Source organism: Limulus polyphemus, unplaced genomic scaffold (genome assembly GCF_000517525.1).
Source record: "Limulus polyphemus unplaced genomic scaffold, Limulus_polyphemus-2.1.2 Scaffold2351, whole genome shotgun sequence".
NCBI classification, from domain to species: Eukaryota; Metazoa; Arthropoda; class Merostomata; order Xiphosura; family Limulidae; genus Limulus; species Limulus polyphemus.
This window is the reverse complement of record NW_013667961.1, coordinates 139,370-152,258: the sequence shown is the minus strand read 5'-3', so window position 1 is coordinate 152,258 and position 12,889 is coordinate 139,370. Positions and strand designations below refer to the sequence as shown.

Genomic DNA, 12,889 nt, shown 5'->3' with positions numbered 1-12,889 from the left:
ACCTCTATTGACCAAGATGAAAGTGGATACCTCTATTGACCAAGATGAAAGTGGATACCTCTATTGACCAAGATGAAAGTGGATACGTGTATTGACTAAGATGAAAGAGGATATCTCTATTGACCAAGATGAAAGTGTATACCTCTACTGACCAAGATGATAGTGTATACCCCTATTGACTATAATGAAGATGTATACCTCTATTTACCAAGATGAACGTGGATACCTCGACTGACCAGGATGAGAGTGTATACCTCTATTGATCAAGATAAACGTGTATACCTTAATTGACCAAGATGAGAGTAGATACCTCTATTGACCAAGATGAAGGTGTATACCTCTACTGACCAAGATGAAAGTGGATTCCTCTACTGACCAAGATGAGAGTGTGTACCTCTACTGACCAAGATAAAAGGGGAATACACCACTGATCAGGATGGAAATGGAAAAGCTCTACTGATCAACAAAGAAAAGAATCTACTACTAACTTTGCAAGTGAACATCATTACCAACTAAGTTTACAGTGACCAAGTTTTTAAATGGACATCGTGACCAGTTAGTACAATAAAGAATTTTACTGGAGAATGAACCCAGACTAACATACAAGTTGGTTCTATATTCTAGATATACACGTAGATATTGTCTCCACACAACAGTTTTTTGTAATTTGAAAACAATAGTTAACACTACATTCATTCGTCTTTACAAACTATATTGTCTAAGGTCTTCATAATTTTCTACTTTTCTTCTATAGTATGTTTATCCTTTCTTTTACCATTGCATCTTCTAACTAGTCCTTTAATATATACACCACTATTCCTAATAAGGCACATCGCTCACTCCTGTACGATAACAATAAACGTTCTCATCTATCATCTCTACTCAACAAGTCATTCCAATTAAAATACATCGCTTCGGGTTGTTTATACAAATCAGAATATATTTTAACTTACGAATTCTCCTCTATAACTACCTTTGGTATTATATCTATATGTATTTAGCTGAAACAGTTTTAGAACAAAAAAGATAGTGACCTTTTGACTGTCCACCATGATGGAGGTTTTAGATTATCTGCACTGCTAGTCTCTCCTTCTAACTTATCTCCAACATCAATTTCGTTTTGCTTGACCGTGTAAGCGTCTAGACGAAATTACATTAAAAGCAGTTGATTACAAAAATTATTTCTATCATAACCTATAGCATTAATTAATTAATTAAACTAAGATTTCTCCATTAATTCATTAATTAAACTAAGATTTCTCCATTAATTCATTAATTAAATTAAGATTTCTCCATTAATTCATTAATTAAATTAAGATTTTTCCATTAATTCATTAATTAAATTAAGATTTTTCCATCAACTCATTAATTACACAAATGTTTCTTTCCAACAGGATTTTTATGTCATTAGAACCATACATTTTTGTAGTAGGTAATTTGAATATAACATTAAATATTTAAAGAGCTTATGTGACCAAAATACTTCATGGTTGATATTCAGATAACCACTTTCAATGTCCAAAGTACTTAATTTTTGTCATTTATAGAGTCAGTGAGTGACTAAGGTACTTAATGGTTTGTCATTTATAGAGTCACTGTGAGTGACTAAGGTACTTAATGGTTTGTCATTTATAGAGTCACTGTGAGTGTCTAAAGTACTTAATGGTTGTCATTTATAGAGTCACTGTGAGTGTCTAAAGTACTTAATGGTTATCATTCCGATAATCTCTGTGAGTGTCTAAAGTACTTAATGATTGTCATTCCGATAACCACTGTGAGTGTCTAAAGTACTTAATGGTTGTCATACCGATAATCACTGTGAGTGTCTAAAGTACTTAATGGTTGTCATTCCGATAATCACCGTGAGTGTAAAGTACTTAATGATTGTCATTCCGATAATCACTGTGAGTGTCTAAAGTACTTAATGATTGTCATTCCGATAATCACCGTGAGTGTCTAAAGTACTTAATGATTGTCATTCTGGTAATCACTGTGAGTGACTAAAGTACTTAATGATTGTCATTCCGATAATCACTGTGAGTGACTAAAGTACTTAATGCTTGTCATTCCGATAATCACTGTGAGTGTCTAAAGTACTTAATGGTTGTCATTCCGATAATCACTGTGAGTGTCTAAAGTACTTAATGGTTGTCATTCCGATAATCACTGTGAGTGTCTAAAGTACTTAATGGTTGTCATTCCGGTAATCACTGTGAGTGTCTAAAGTACTTAATGGTTATCATTCCGATAATCTTTGTGAGTGTCTAAAGTACTTAATGATTGTCATTCCGATAATCACTGTGAGTGACTAAAGTACTTAATGGTTGTCATTCCGATAATCACTGTGAGTGTCTAAAGTACTTAATGGTTGTCATTCCGATAATCACTGTGAGTGTCTAAAGTACTTAATGATTGTCATTCTGGTAATCACTGTGAGTGTCTAAAGTACTTAATCTTTAAAACTTCTACATTACATAACTTTTACACGTGGTTCAGTAACCACGTGTTTGATATTACGTCTTGAGTTTACCATGTCTAGCATCTTCACTTCCTTCCTTTTCATCTGGATCGATATCCTCTGTAAATGATGTTATATCATGATCAGCATCATATTCTATCTAATAAACACTGATAATATTCATAATACCACAGTCAATTACAACGTGATAATAACACAACTTAAAATAATATAAATCTTAAACATATCAAATAAAAACGTACATTAATCGTACACTTAATATTTATAAACTCAAATTTAAGTCTTAAAAAACTAATACACTTATAGTGATATAAAACTTGATTAACTGCAGACTTAGCATATAAATCTGACACAAGTATGAAGGTGATATTAATTATATTGTGTGACAAATCTGACACAAGTGTGAATGTGATATTAATTATATTGTGTGAAAAATCTGACACAAGTGTGAATGTGATATTAATTATATTGTGTGACAAACAGCTGAAGTGGGCGTAATAAATATACAAGCTTGTCTTTGTTCTATGTGGTTATGACAACTTGTTAATGTATCTTCGAGTTATGACAACTTGTTAATGTATTTTGGAGTTATGACAACTTCTTTATATATTTTGTAGTTTGAATAACTTGTTGTATATGTAATTTGGAACTATGGCAACTTATCGTCTTTGTATATTTGAGTTATGTCAACTTCTGTCTTTGTATATTTGGAGCTATGTCAACTTGGTGTTAATGTACATTTGGAGCTATGTCAACTTGGTGCTAATGTATTTTGTAGTTACGTCAACTTGGTGCTAATGTATTTTGTAGTTACGTCAACTTGGTGCTAATGTATTTTGTAGTTACGTCAACTTGGTGTTAATGTACATTTGGAGCTCTGTCAACTTGGTGTTAATGTACATATGGAGCTATGTCAACTTGGTGCTAATGTATTTTGTAGTTATGTCAACCTGGTGTTAATGTATTTGTAGTTATGTCAACTTGTTGTTAATGTATTTTGTAGTTATGTCAACCTGGTGCTAATGTATTTTGTAGTTATGTCAACCTGGTGCTAATGTATTTTGTAGTTATGTCAACCTGGTGCTAATGTATTTTGTAGTTATGTCAACTTGGTGTTAATGTATTTTGTAGTTATGTCAACTTGGTGTTAATGTATTTTGTAGTTATGTCAACTTGGTGTTAATGTATTTTGTAGTTATGATAAATTGTTGTTAATGTATTTTGTAGTTACGTCAACTTGTTGTTAATGTATTTTGTAGTTAAAATAACTTGTTGTTAATGTATTTTGTAGTTATGATAACTTGTTGTTAATATATTTTGTAATTATGTCAACTAACAAGTTTGTATATTGGAGTTCTGGCAACTTGCTGTCTTACCTGCTTGAGTAATCCAATCCAAGTAACCACGAAGGTCTTCTTCTACTTGTTGCTTCTCCCTCAGTTTATGAAAGTCCCCCCTCGCCTTAGCTTTTTCTCTTTCTTTGGAGAATTCTCTGTTCAGAAGACGTGGATATAAAAGTTCAGTTTGGTAACAAGACATGGATAAGAAAAGTTGAGTTTGGTAACAAAACATGGATAATAAAAGTTGAATTTGGTAACAAGACGTGGATATAAAAGTTGAGTTTGGTAACAAAACATGGATAATAAAAGTTGAATTTGGTAACAAAACATGGATAATAAAAGTTGAATTTGGTAACAAAACATGGATAATAAAAGTTGAATTTGGTAACAAGACGTGGATATAAAAGTTGAGTTTGGTAACAAGACGTGGATAAGAAAAGTTGAGTTTGGTAACAAGACGTGGATAAGAAAAGTTGAGTTTGGTAACAAGACGTGGATAAGAAAAGTTGAATTTGGTAACAGTACGTGGATAATAAAAGTTGAATTTGGTAACAGGACGTGGATAATAAAAGTTGAATTTGGTAACAGGACGTGGATAATAAAAGTTGAATTTGGTAACAAGACGTGGATACTGAAAGTTGAGTTTGGTAACAAGACGTGGATAGTAAAAGATGAATTTGGTAACAAGACATGGATAATAAAAGTTAAGTTTGGTAACAAAACATGGATAATAAAAGTTGAGTTTGGTAACAAGACAGGGATAATAAAAGTTGAGTTTGGTAACAAGACGTGGATATAAAAGTTGAATTTGGTAACAAGACGTGGATAATAAAAGTTGAGTTTGGTAACAAGACGTGGATAATAAAAGTTGAGTTTGGTAACAAGACATGGATAATAAAAGTTGAGTTTGGTAACAAGACATGGATAATAAAAGCTGAGTTTGGTAACAAGACATGGATAATAAAAGTTGAGTTTGGTAACAAGACATGGATAATAAAAGTTGAGTTTGGTAACAAGACATGGATAATAAAAGTTGAGCTTGGTAACAAGACAGGGATAATAAAAGTTGAGCTTGGTAACAAGACGTGGATATAAAAGTTGAGTTTGGTAACAAGACGTGGATGATAAAAGTTGAGTTTGGTAACAAGATGTGGAAATAAAAGTTGAGTTTGGTAACAAGATGTGGATATAAAAGTTGAGTTTGGTAACAAGACATGGATAATAAAAGTTGAGTTTGGTAACAAGAACGTGGATAATGAAAGTTGAGTTTGGTAACAAGATGTGGATAATGAAAGTTGAGTTTGGTAACAAGATGTGGATATAAAAGTTGAGTTTGGTAACAAGATGTGGATATAAAAGTTGAGTTTGGTAACAAGACATGGATAATAAAGTTGAGTTTGGTAACAAGACATGGATAATAAAAGTTGTGTTTGGTGACAAGATGTGGATATAAAAGTTGTGTTTGGTGACAAGATGTGGATAATAAAAGTTGAGTTTGGTAACAAGACGTGGATAATAAAAGTTGAGTTTGGTAACAAGATGTGGATAATGAAAGTTGAGTTTGGTAACAAGATGTGGATATAAAAGTTGAGTTTGGTAACAAGATGTGGATATAAAAGTTGAGTTTGGTAACAAGATGTGGATAACGAAAGTTGAGTTTGGTAACCAGACGTGGATAACGTAAGTTGTGTTTGGTAATCAGCAGATCCCTAATTTCTTACCTTTCATATATAGTTTTATCAGGTACAGTACATATTTAAATAAACCTATGTTGTTCTTTAACATTTTGATTAAGTTAATTATCTACGTTCTGGTTTGACTGGATGAAAAATTTTAAAAATTACTTAGATTTGTTCACGTTTGTTGTTTGAAAGTAAAACGAAGTCTGACATCCAGTTCTTACAACGCTAAAATCCAGGGATCGGATCCGTGGGGTAGATAAAAGGAAATTAGCCCATTGTGTAGCCTTGCACTAAAAACTTAGTTTCACCAGCAGTATCCAGTTTATCGAATTTATGAATTCCTTTACGTTAAAAGCGTTAAAACAAAATACACGTCAACGTAAGTTTGATTATTTATTCGAACTTTGCTTGTGATACATATTAAAACAAAATACGCAAGATCGTCACTATTTACCCACTGAACACATCCAACACAACATTAAGTAGAAATAATGAAACTATAATAATGTTTAGAAATCGTTACTTACCCACTTAAGACACCCAACACAAGGTTAAGTACGAAGAATGAACCTATGATAATGAGACTAAGAAAATAAATCCACGGCCATTCATTTCCTACGGCATCATTCATCTGAAAAGAAATCAATTTATAGAAAATCTGAAACATGTTTTAACAGTATTAGAAATCTGGAGTGATATAAAAGACATTTCCAATGAAGCTATAAATCTCTTACATTCTTATAACTTTACCTCTTTTTTGATTGTTAATGAAACGTTTTTTCATCAATGAACATTCACAGGAGAATATCACGAAATTGTTAAATTTATCAGTTCGACTATTGACTGCAGTTATCGTTTTGGTCAGTAACACGTCTATTGTATTACTGTTACTTATAGTTTCTACAACTCTACGTTTTTATCTCCATCTGTTTCGTCTGCTCGCCATCTTATGACGGTTAATGTGACAAACTTTATTCCCGACCCAGCCATGAATCCCTGAAATCCGTGTAATCCTTCTTTATTGACTGCTACACCACTACCTGCTACTACATGTAACTTCGGTATTTTTTCTTCTGCTATAACACTTCAATTTAGCCACATCATCTTCTGTGCCTTCTCCACCCGGACCTCTTTTGTTTTCACTATCTCATATGTTCTATACGACTCTTTTTGGAGATCTTTAAGCATTGTCTTCGAGCTGACATCCATCAGCTTATACCAATTTTTAATGGTAGTATCTTTAAGACGTATAATTATCAGCTACTTACACCATTTGTGTTGAAATGGGGATCACAATTTTAGGCCCTAACACTGCCATACAGAAGCTGGAATCCCCTTATATTAAACAAAGCTGGAATCCCCTCATCTTAAACAACAGCCACTAACTACCTCGTCGAACGCCACAGTTCTCATGCGTCATTCTTCGAGTAGATCCAACTGTTTCAGAAAAAGAAATTTTTACATATAAATGCGGTAATAGAAGATAAGTTGAGCAAAACGCATTAACAATGATCAAGAACCAGCTAACGTCATTTATGTTTAACATAAATCGATGATGTAATTGGCCGCCTTCTTCAACACGGTGCTTTCATCTTTAAACAACCTCGTGCTGCGAAACGTGCATGAGTTATAACACTGTCAAGCGTCTTAACAAGTCAGTCTGCCCCCAGCATCGAGATCTTCATCAGCCAGACAGTATACTAAATTGAACCAATTCAATGTGAATTGCTAGGCCCTCCCAAATATTCCTATAAATGTCGGGGAACCACCTCCAAAATCTGATAATCCCATTGCTGTAGCCCCTATTAGTATGATAATCCCATTGCTATAGCTCCTATTAGTATGATAATCCCATTGCTATAGCTCCTATTAATATGATAATCCCATTGATATAGCTCCTATTAGTATGATAATCCCATTGCTGTGGCTTCTATTAGTATACTAATCCCATTGCTACAGCTCTTATTTGTATGATAGTCCCATTGATGTAGCTCCTATTAATATGATAATCCTATTGTTGTGGCTCCTATTAGTATGATAGTCTCATTGCTGTAGCTCCTATTAGTATGATAATCCCATTGATATAGCTCCTATTAATATGATAATCCCATTGCTTTGCTCCTATTAGTATGATAATCCCATTGCTGTGGCTTCTATTCGTATGATAGTCTCATTGCTGTAGCGCTTATTAGTATGATAATGCCATTGCTATAGCTCCTATTAATATGATAATCCCATTGTTGTGGCTCCTGATACGTCTTCATTATATTCCTAGTAATATATTTTCCTGAACACCTTATTTTCACTGTCTACTTTACTTCCAGAATCGTCACAATAACTACTATATCTGTTAGTTCTGATATTCCCCTATCTCATGACTTCTTCTACTACTTGAATAAAATATCATATAATTATATATTACCTTGTCCAATATCAAGTACCATAGCAAGACATCTCAGAAATCATCCAGTTTCAAACTACTTTACGCTAATCTAGCTAAGCCTATCTCCTTCTTGAAACCATCTAGAGTAAAATTATTCACTACATGTTGTTATAGATTCAGTGAATCTAGCTTTTCCCCTATATTCAGTAGGTGTGGGTAGCTATCGACCAGGGTAACCTCAGATCACCCTCACATAAATAAGATATTTTTCAATTACCTTAATGCGATTGCCTTTCTTTAATGGCTTCATGTTGAAAGAGAGATCTCCAATGTTGTTATGAATCTTTCCTCTATTGATCAGGTTAGTTCATTGGAAAACGTTCTTTCAAATGCCTTCACCCCTGCCAGTTCCTTACATGCTCCAACTCATCACCATACACCACATAATCCAGTTTTTCCTCGCCGAGTAGTGGATCTCTTGCATCTATCTTCGTCGTCACCTCAGGTCTATTGTCGCTTTCTTGACCCATGTACATTATTACGTCATAAAAGTCTCCAACGGACTGTCCATAATTTTAAACGAATAGTAAAGAAGCGGCGATGGCACCAGGTACACAACCAACTTCGATATTTCCTTCCCAATATATGAACAGGCATCCACTTCTAGTTGGTCTTGTGCCTACTTCCTCATTTGAAAAAGCGAATATTTTTGCCTCATTTTATTCAACTAATTTTACAACTCCGGAATAATATATCTCAACTTTGAAGATATTCTTGATTCGACCAATCATTCTCTTAGTGAACTAATTTTAGCTCATCGACTCCACAGATTTATTGCTGATCACCAAATCTTGCCATCTATCCAGACTGATTTTCGTCTATAGCTATCAACACTAGATCAACTTCTCAAATTATCGGACTTTGTCTCCAATTATTTAAACCTAACAGATAATTTTGAACTTGAGCGAGCTTTCGACTTAGACTGGCACCGTGGGTTAATCTATCTGCCACCATAGGTTAATCATTCGTTTCAAGCGATAACTTACCTACACCTGAGATGTCAACTCGATTCTTTGTAGACGACGTACAGTTATGTCTCTTGAGAAGATCCTGTATAGACGACATACAGTTATATCTCTGAAAAGATTCTCTGTACACGAGGTACAGTTATATCTCTTGCAAATATTCTCTCTCGATCTTTCATTCTTTCTGCTGGCGTTCTACAATACTATGTTCTATTACTTTTACTGTATACTATGTATGTTGCTGATAAGCCTAAACTGATTTATCTTGTTGAATTATACCAATATGCAGATCATAATTCTATTGTGGCCACCTGTGAGACTATGAGTTCTTCATGCTGTAGTAAACTGTCTTGGATTCGTCGCTGGCTTCTTACAATTAATGACACTAAAACAAGAGTGATACTTTTTGATCTTAGTAAATGATAAAGATTTAATGTCAACATTGAAAACGTTACAAACCAGTTCTCTGACTATTTCATGTTACTTGATGTCGTATTCCATCCATTTAATATCATCATTGACAACGTGCCCAACCAGTTCTATGACAATTTTATATTTCTTGATGTCATAAACATATCTCTTGGAAATCCCAGCTCTCAACTATAAATTCACTTAACGTCTTAATGGTTTAAATCCACCCCTTCTCTTAATCACATATAAGTCCTTTGTCTTTTATAGTGGTCTTAAAATCTTGGAAATTGCTTTTAAAATCAAACTCCCTAGACCTATAAAGGAGATGTATGATATAAGCATTTCTCTTTCAATACTTTTACATCTACATAAACTTCGCACCAAATTTGTGTGATCTGTCAAAATGTCCTATTTTCTGGTATCCTACAAAGAAACCCTGGCCATCAGCTGATCATCTCTTAAACTTGTATGTCATGTTTCTTCCAGTTGATGATCCCAATCACGTGAGTCTTCCAATGCCAAATTCACTCAGTTATATATATCTAAAGGCTTCTTTTCTTTCAAACGTCCTCCACTTTTTGTGCTTCTATCTTAACTTCATTTTCAAATAATAGCAAGTTCCATATACACGTTTTCATGTACTGACTGATAAAGTTACAAGTCCATTATTTACTTTCATTCGTCAGTCTCATTAGAACTCTTGGTCAAATAGAATGTGCAACCATCTAATGGCCCGCCAGCCCCTGGGCTGAAATTAATCGACTATAAATAAATAATAATTGGTTAATGTTTCAAGTTCACTCACAAGGTAGAAGGATTTAGATACTATGTTATTTTATTTTTGGTATCTGTTTAAACTCTCACCAAGATAACAATGCAGAAGAATTTTGTCTTAAGATTTTCTGAAATGGTTTTCATTTAAGTAACTTACATAATACATTACATCTGTCCATCCTTCACATGTTACACACTGGAATACAGTTAACATGGCAAGACCGAAGTTGTCAAAGTTTGTGATTCCGTCATTTGGACCTTCCCAATACTCTTGACAAACAAGGTTCTCATCTTCACCACAATGGTAACCACTGGACCCAGTAGAGCAGGGATTAGGTTCATTTGAAATTTCATCTGCCAAAAGAACTCAGATTAACGTTTAAACCATTCATCGTTCAAGAATATTGGAAACATTGATTGTTTTAAATATTTCTAATAATGAACGTTGGATATTTATACGTATGATTGGAAACATTGATTGTTTTAAATATTTCTAAGAATGAACGTTGGATATCTATACGTATGATTGGAAACATTGATTGTTTTAAATATTTCTAAGAATGAACGTTGGATATCTATACGTATGATTGGAAACATTGATTGTTTTAAATATTTCTAAGAATGAACGTTGGATATCTAAAGGTATGATTGGAAACATTGCTTGTTCTAAATATTTCTAAGAATGAACGTTGGATATCTAAAGATATGATTGGAAACATTGATTGTTCTAAATATTTCTAAGAATGAACGTTGAATATCTATACGTATGATTGGAAACATTGATTGTTTAAATGTTATCGAGAATGAACGTTGGATATCTATACGTATGAAAAAATAAGATGTAAACCTGGAATTGATATCTATATAGCTGAGTAATGTTACATATAATTATTTGTTGTAGAGAAGATTGAGTACGTAATATTAAATCAATTTTGAACATGCAGATCAAAAGGTCACATGATAACTACAGCTGATGTAAAGCCACGGTGGAAAAGAGTGTATCACAACTAGATTTGGAAATTATTTTGCGTCATGTAGCTACTGTGATGTTACCAAAAATTGGATGCTTTAGGAAGGGCATGTGACAACCTCCTCTGACGTAAATTGTCCACTTTCCAACCATAAGAACTTGTTCAGATCAGGGATTTAGAACTTCCAACGTGGGATATTTTTAGTGCTTTATAGCATTTGAAAAAAAAATATGGATCAATTTGAGAACCAGAACCATTCAGAAAGAGTCCTTAACAATCCAAACTCTAGGTATGGTAAGCACGAATCTCATGGCAAAAGTTGTCTATGTGATCAAGGCAACAGGACGCAAAATGATCAAGATGAGTATCCATTTGTAAAATCGATTCTAATTATGTAGATACGAGTTTATTCCGCGATATATCAATTTAATCATCGAATATCTCAAGTAACTGAAATTATTTCATACGCAATACCTGTGGACTTGTGTGTGATTGGACTGTTGAAATGAACTATCATCCTCGTATCCGAGGTGGATTATTTAAGACAAAAGGAAAAAAGTGGTGTGCTTTAAACAGCCTTATAATGAAGTTTTATGCAATGGAAACTTTGGTGTAGGGTTATTTTTAAGATGCATAGTTGTCAGATAGAGCATGACTGAAGATGACAACATGAACTGTAACGACGTAGTGAGGTCCCAAAATCATTTTAATATTACGTGCTAAACTCGGTATATACACAGCATGGTCACAAGTAAATAGACACCACATTTCAGAAAAAAATGAAATTTTTCAGTCATATTCACATGAATTGATATATTTATAATTTAATTAATATCTAGTAGATCTTCCTTTCGCTTCATGGAGTTCTTTGATCCTTTGGAGCATCGTGAGAATCATCTCGTCAATTTTAGATTGTGGGATTTTCGCCTACTCTTGCTTCAAAACTTGGAGTAGATCGCTCTTCGAAGTTGGTTTTTTGGTTGTTTCTTGACTTGCCGGTCAAGTATGGCCCAGAGGTTTTCGATGGAGTTCATGTCAGGAAATTGGCTCGGCCAGGGCAACTTCTGGATACCATGATCTTCCTGCCACTTTTGGGTGTTTCTAGCAGTGTGACACGGTGATCCATCTTTCTGGAACAACGTTGTGTTCTTGTCCACGAAACCCGAAGAATAAAGTAGCAAGAGTCCTTCCTCCAATATTTCGATGTATTTGGCAAAATTTATGTTGCTAACGCACTCCACTAAGCTCAATCTACCACTAACCCAAGCAGCTCCCCAAACCATCACGCTGAAACCACCATGCTTCACAGTTGGCTGCAATCTGTCGAGCCAAAACTCTTGGTGAAGCATTCTCTAGACCCATATCCTTCCACTGTTCGAAAATTGAGCGAATCTTGATTCGTCTGAGAACAATACGGTCTTCCAAAAGTCCAGAGGCTTGGTCATCATATCACTTCTTTCGTCTGACTATGTTGGCAGGTCTTAATAAGGGCTTCCGTCTAGCTGCTCCCGATCTGTGGAGAATCCGTTGAACAGATTTTGGGCTCATCCCACCAACTTTGGCCACTTCTGCAGTCGTGAAGCTGGGATCCATTTCGATGCTCCTCTTGACAGCACTTTTTGTCCTCTCTGATGGATCAGGACGACCTGGACGCTGCTCAGTTGTTTCTTTGCCATGTTTCCTGAACTACACGATGATTCTGTTGACTGTCGAAAGCGGGATTCCCAAATTCTGTGAAATTTGCCTCTGACTTATTCCACCATTTGCTTGACTAACTATTCTTCCTCTAACAAAATCTGACAATTCGAGAGAACCTTGAGTTTT

The 12,889-nt window shown here is 34.4% G+C and overlaps 1 protein-coding gene across 1 annotated transcript in view; it reads right to left on the bottom strand.

The window, feature by feature from the left end:
• LOC106466704 (muscle calcium channel subunit alpha-1-like) overlaps positions 1 to 12,889 on the bottom strand; it is a gene marked incomplete at its 3' end in the record, with an annotated part of 121,990 nt that overhangs the window by 37,916 nt on the left and 71,185 nt on the right. Inside the window, exons 7-11 of the mRNA XM_013927001.2 lie at positions 10,252 to 10,448; positions 6,029 to 6,132; positions 3,856 to 3,971; positions 2,531 to 2,578; positions 1,035 to 1,140 (exon numbers count right to left, since the gene is read on the bottom strand). Of these exons, the coding sequence (XP_013782455.2) occupies positions 1,035 to 1,140; positions 2,531 to 2,578; positions 3,856 to 3,971; positions 6,029 to 6,132; positions 10,252 to 10,448 (571 nt within the window). The remainder of the gene's footprint in view (positions 1 to 1,034; positions 1,141 to 2,530; positions 2,579 to 3,855; positions 3,972 to 6,028; positions 6,133 to 10,251; positions 10,449 to 12,889) is intronic.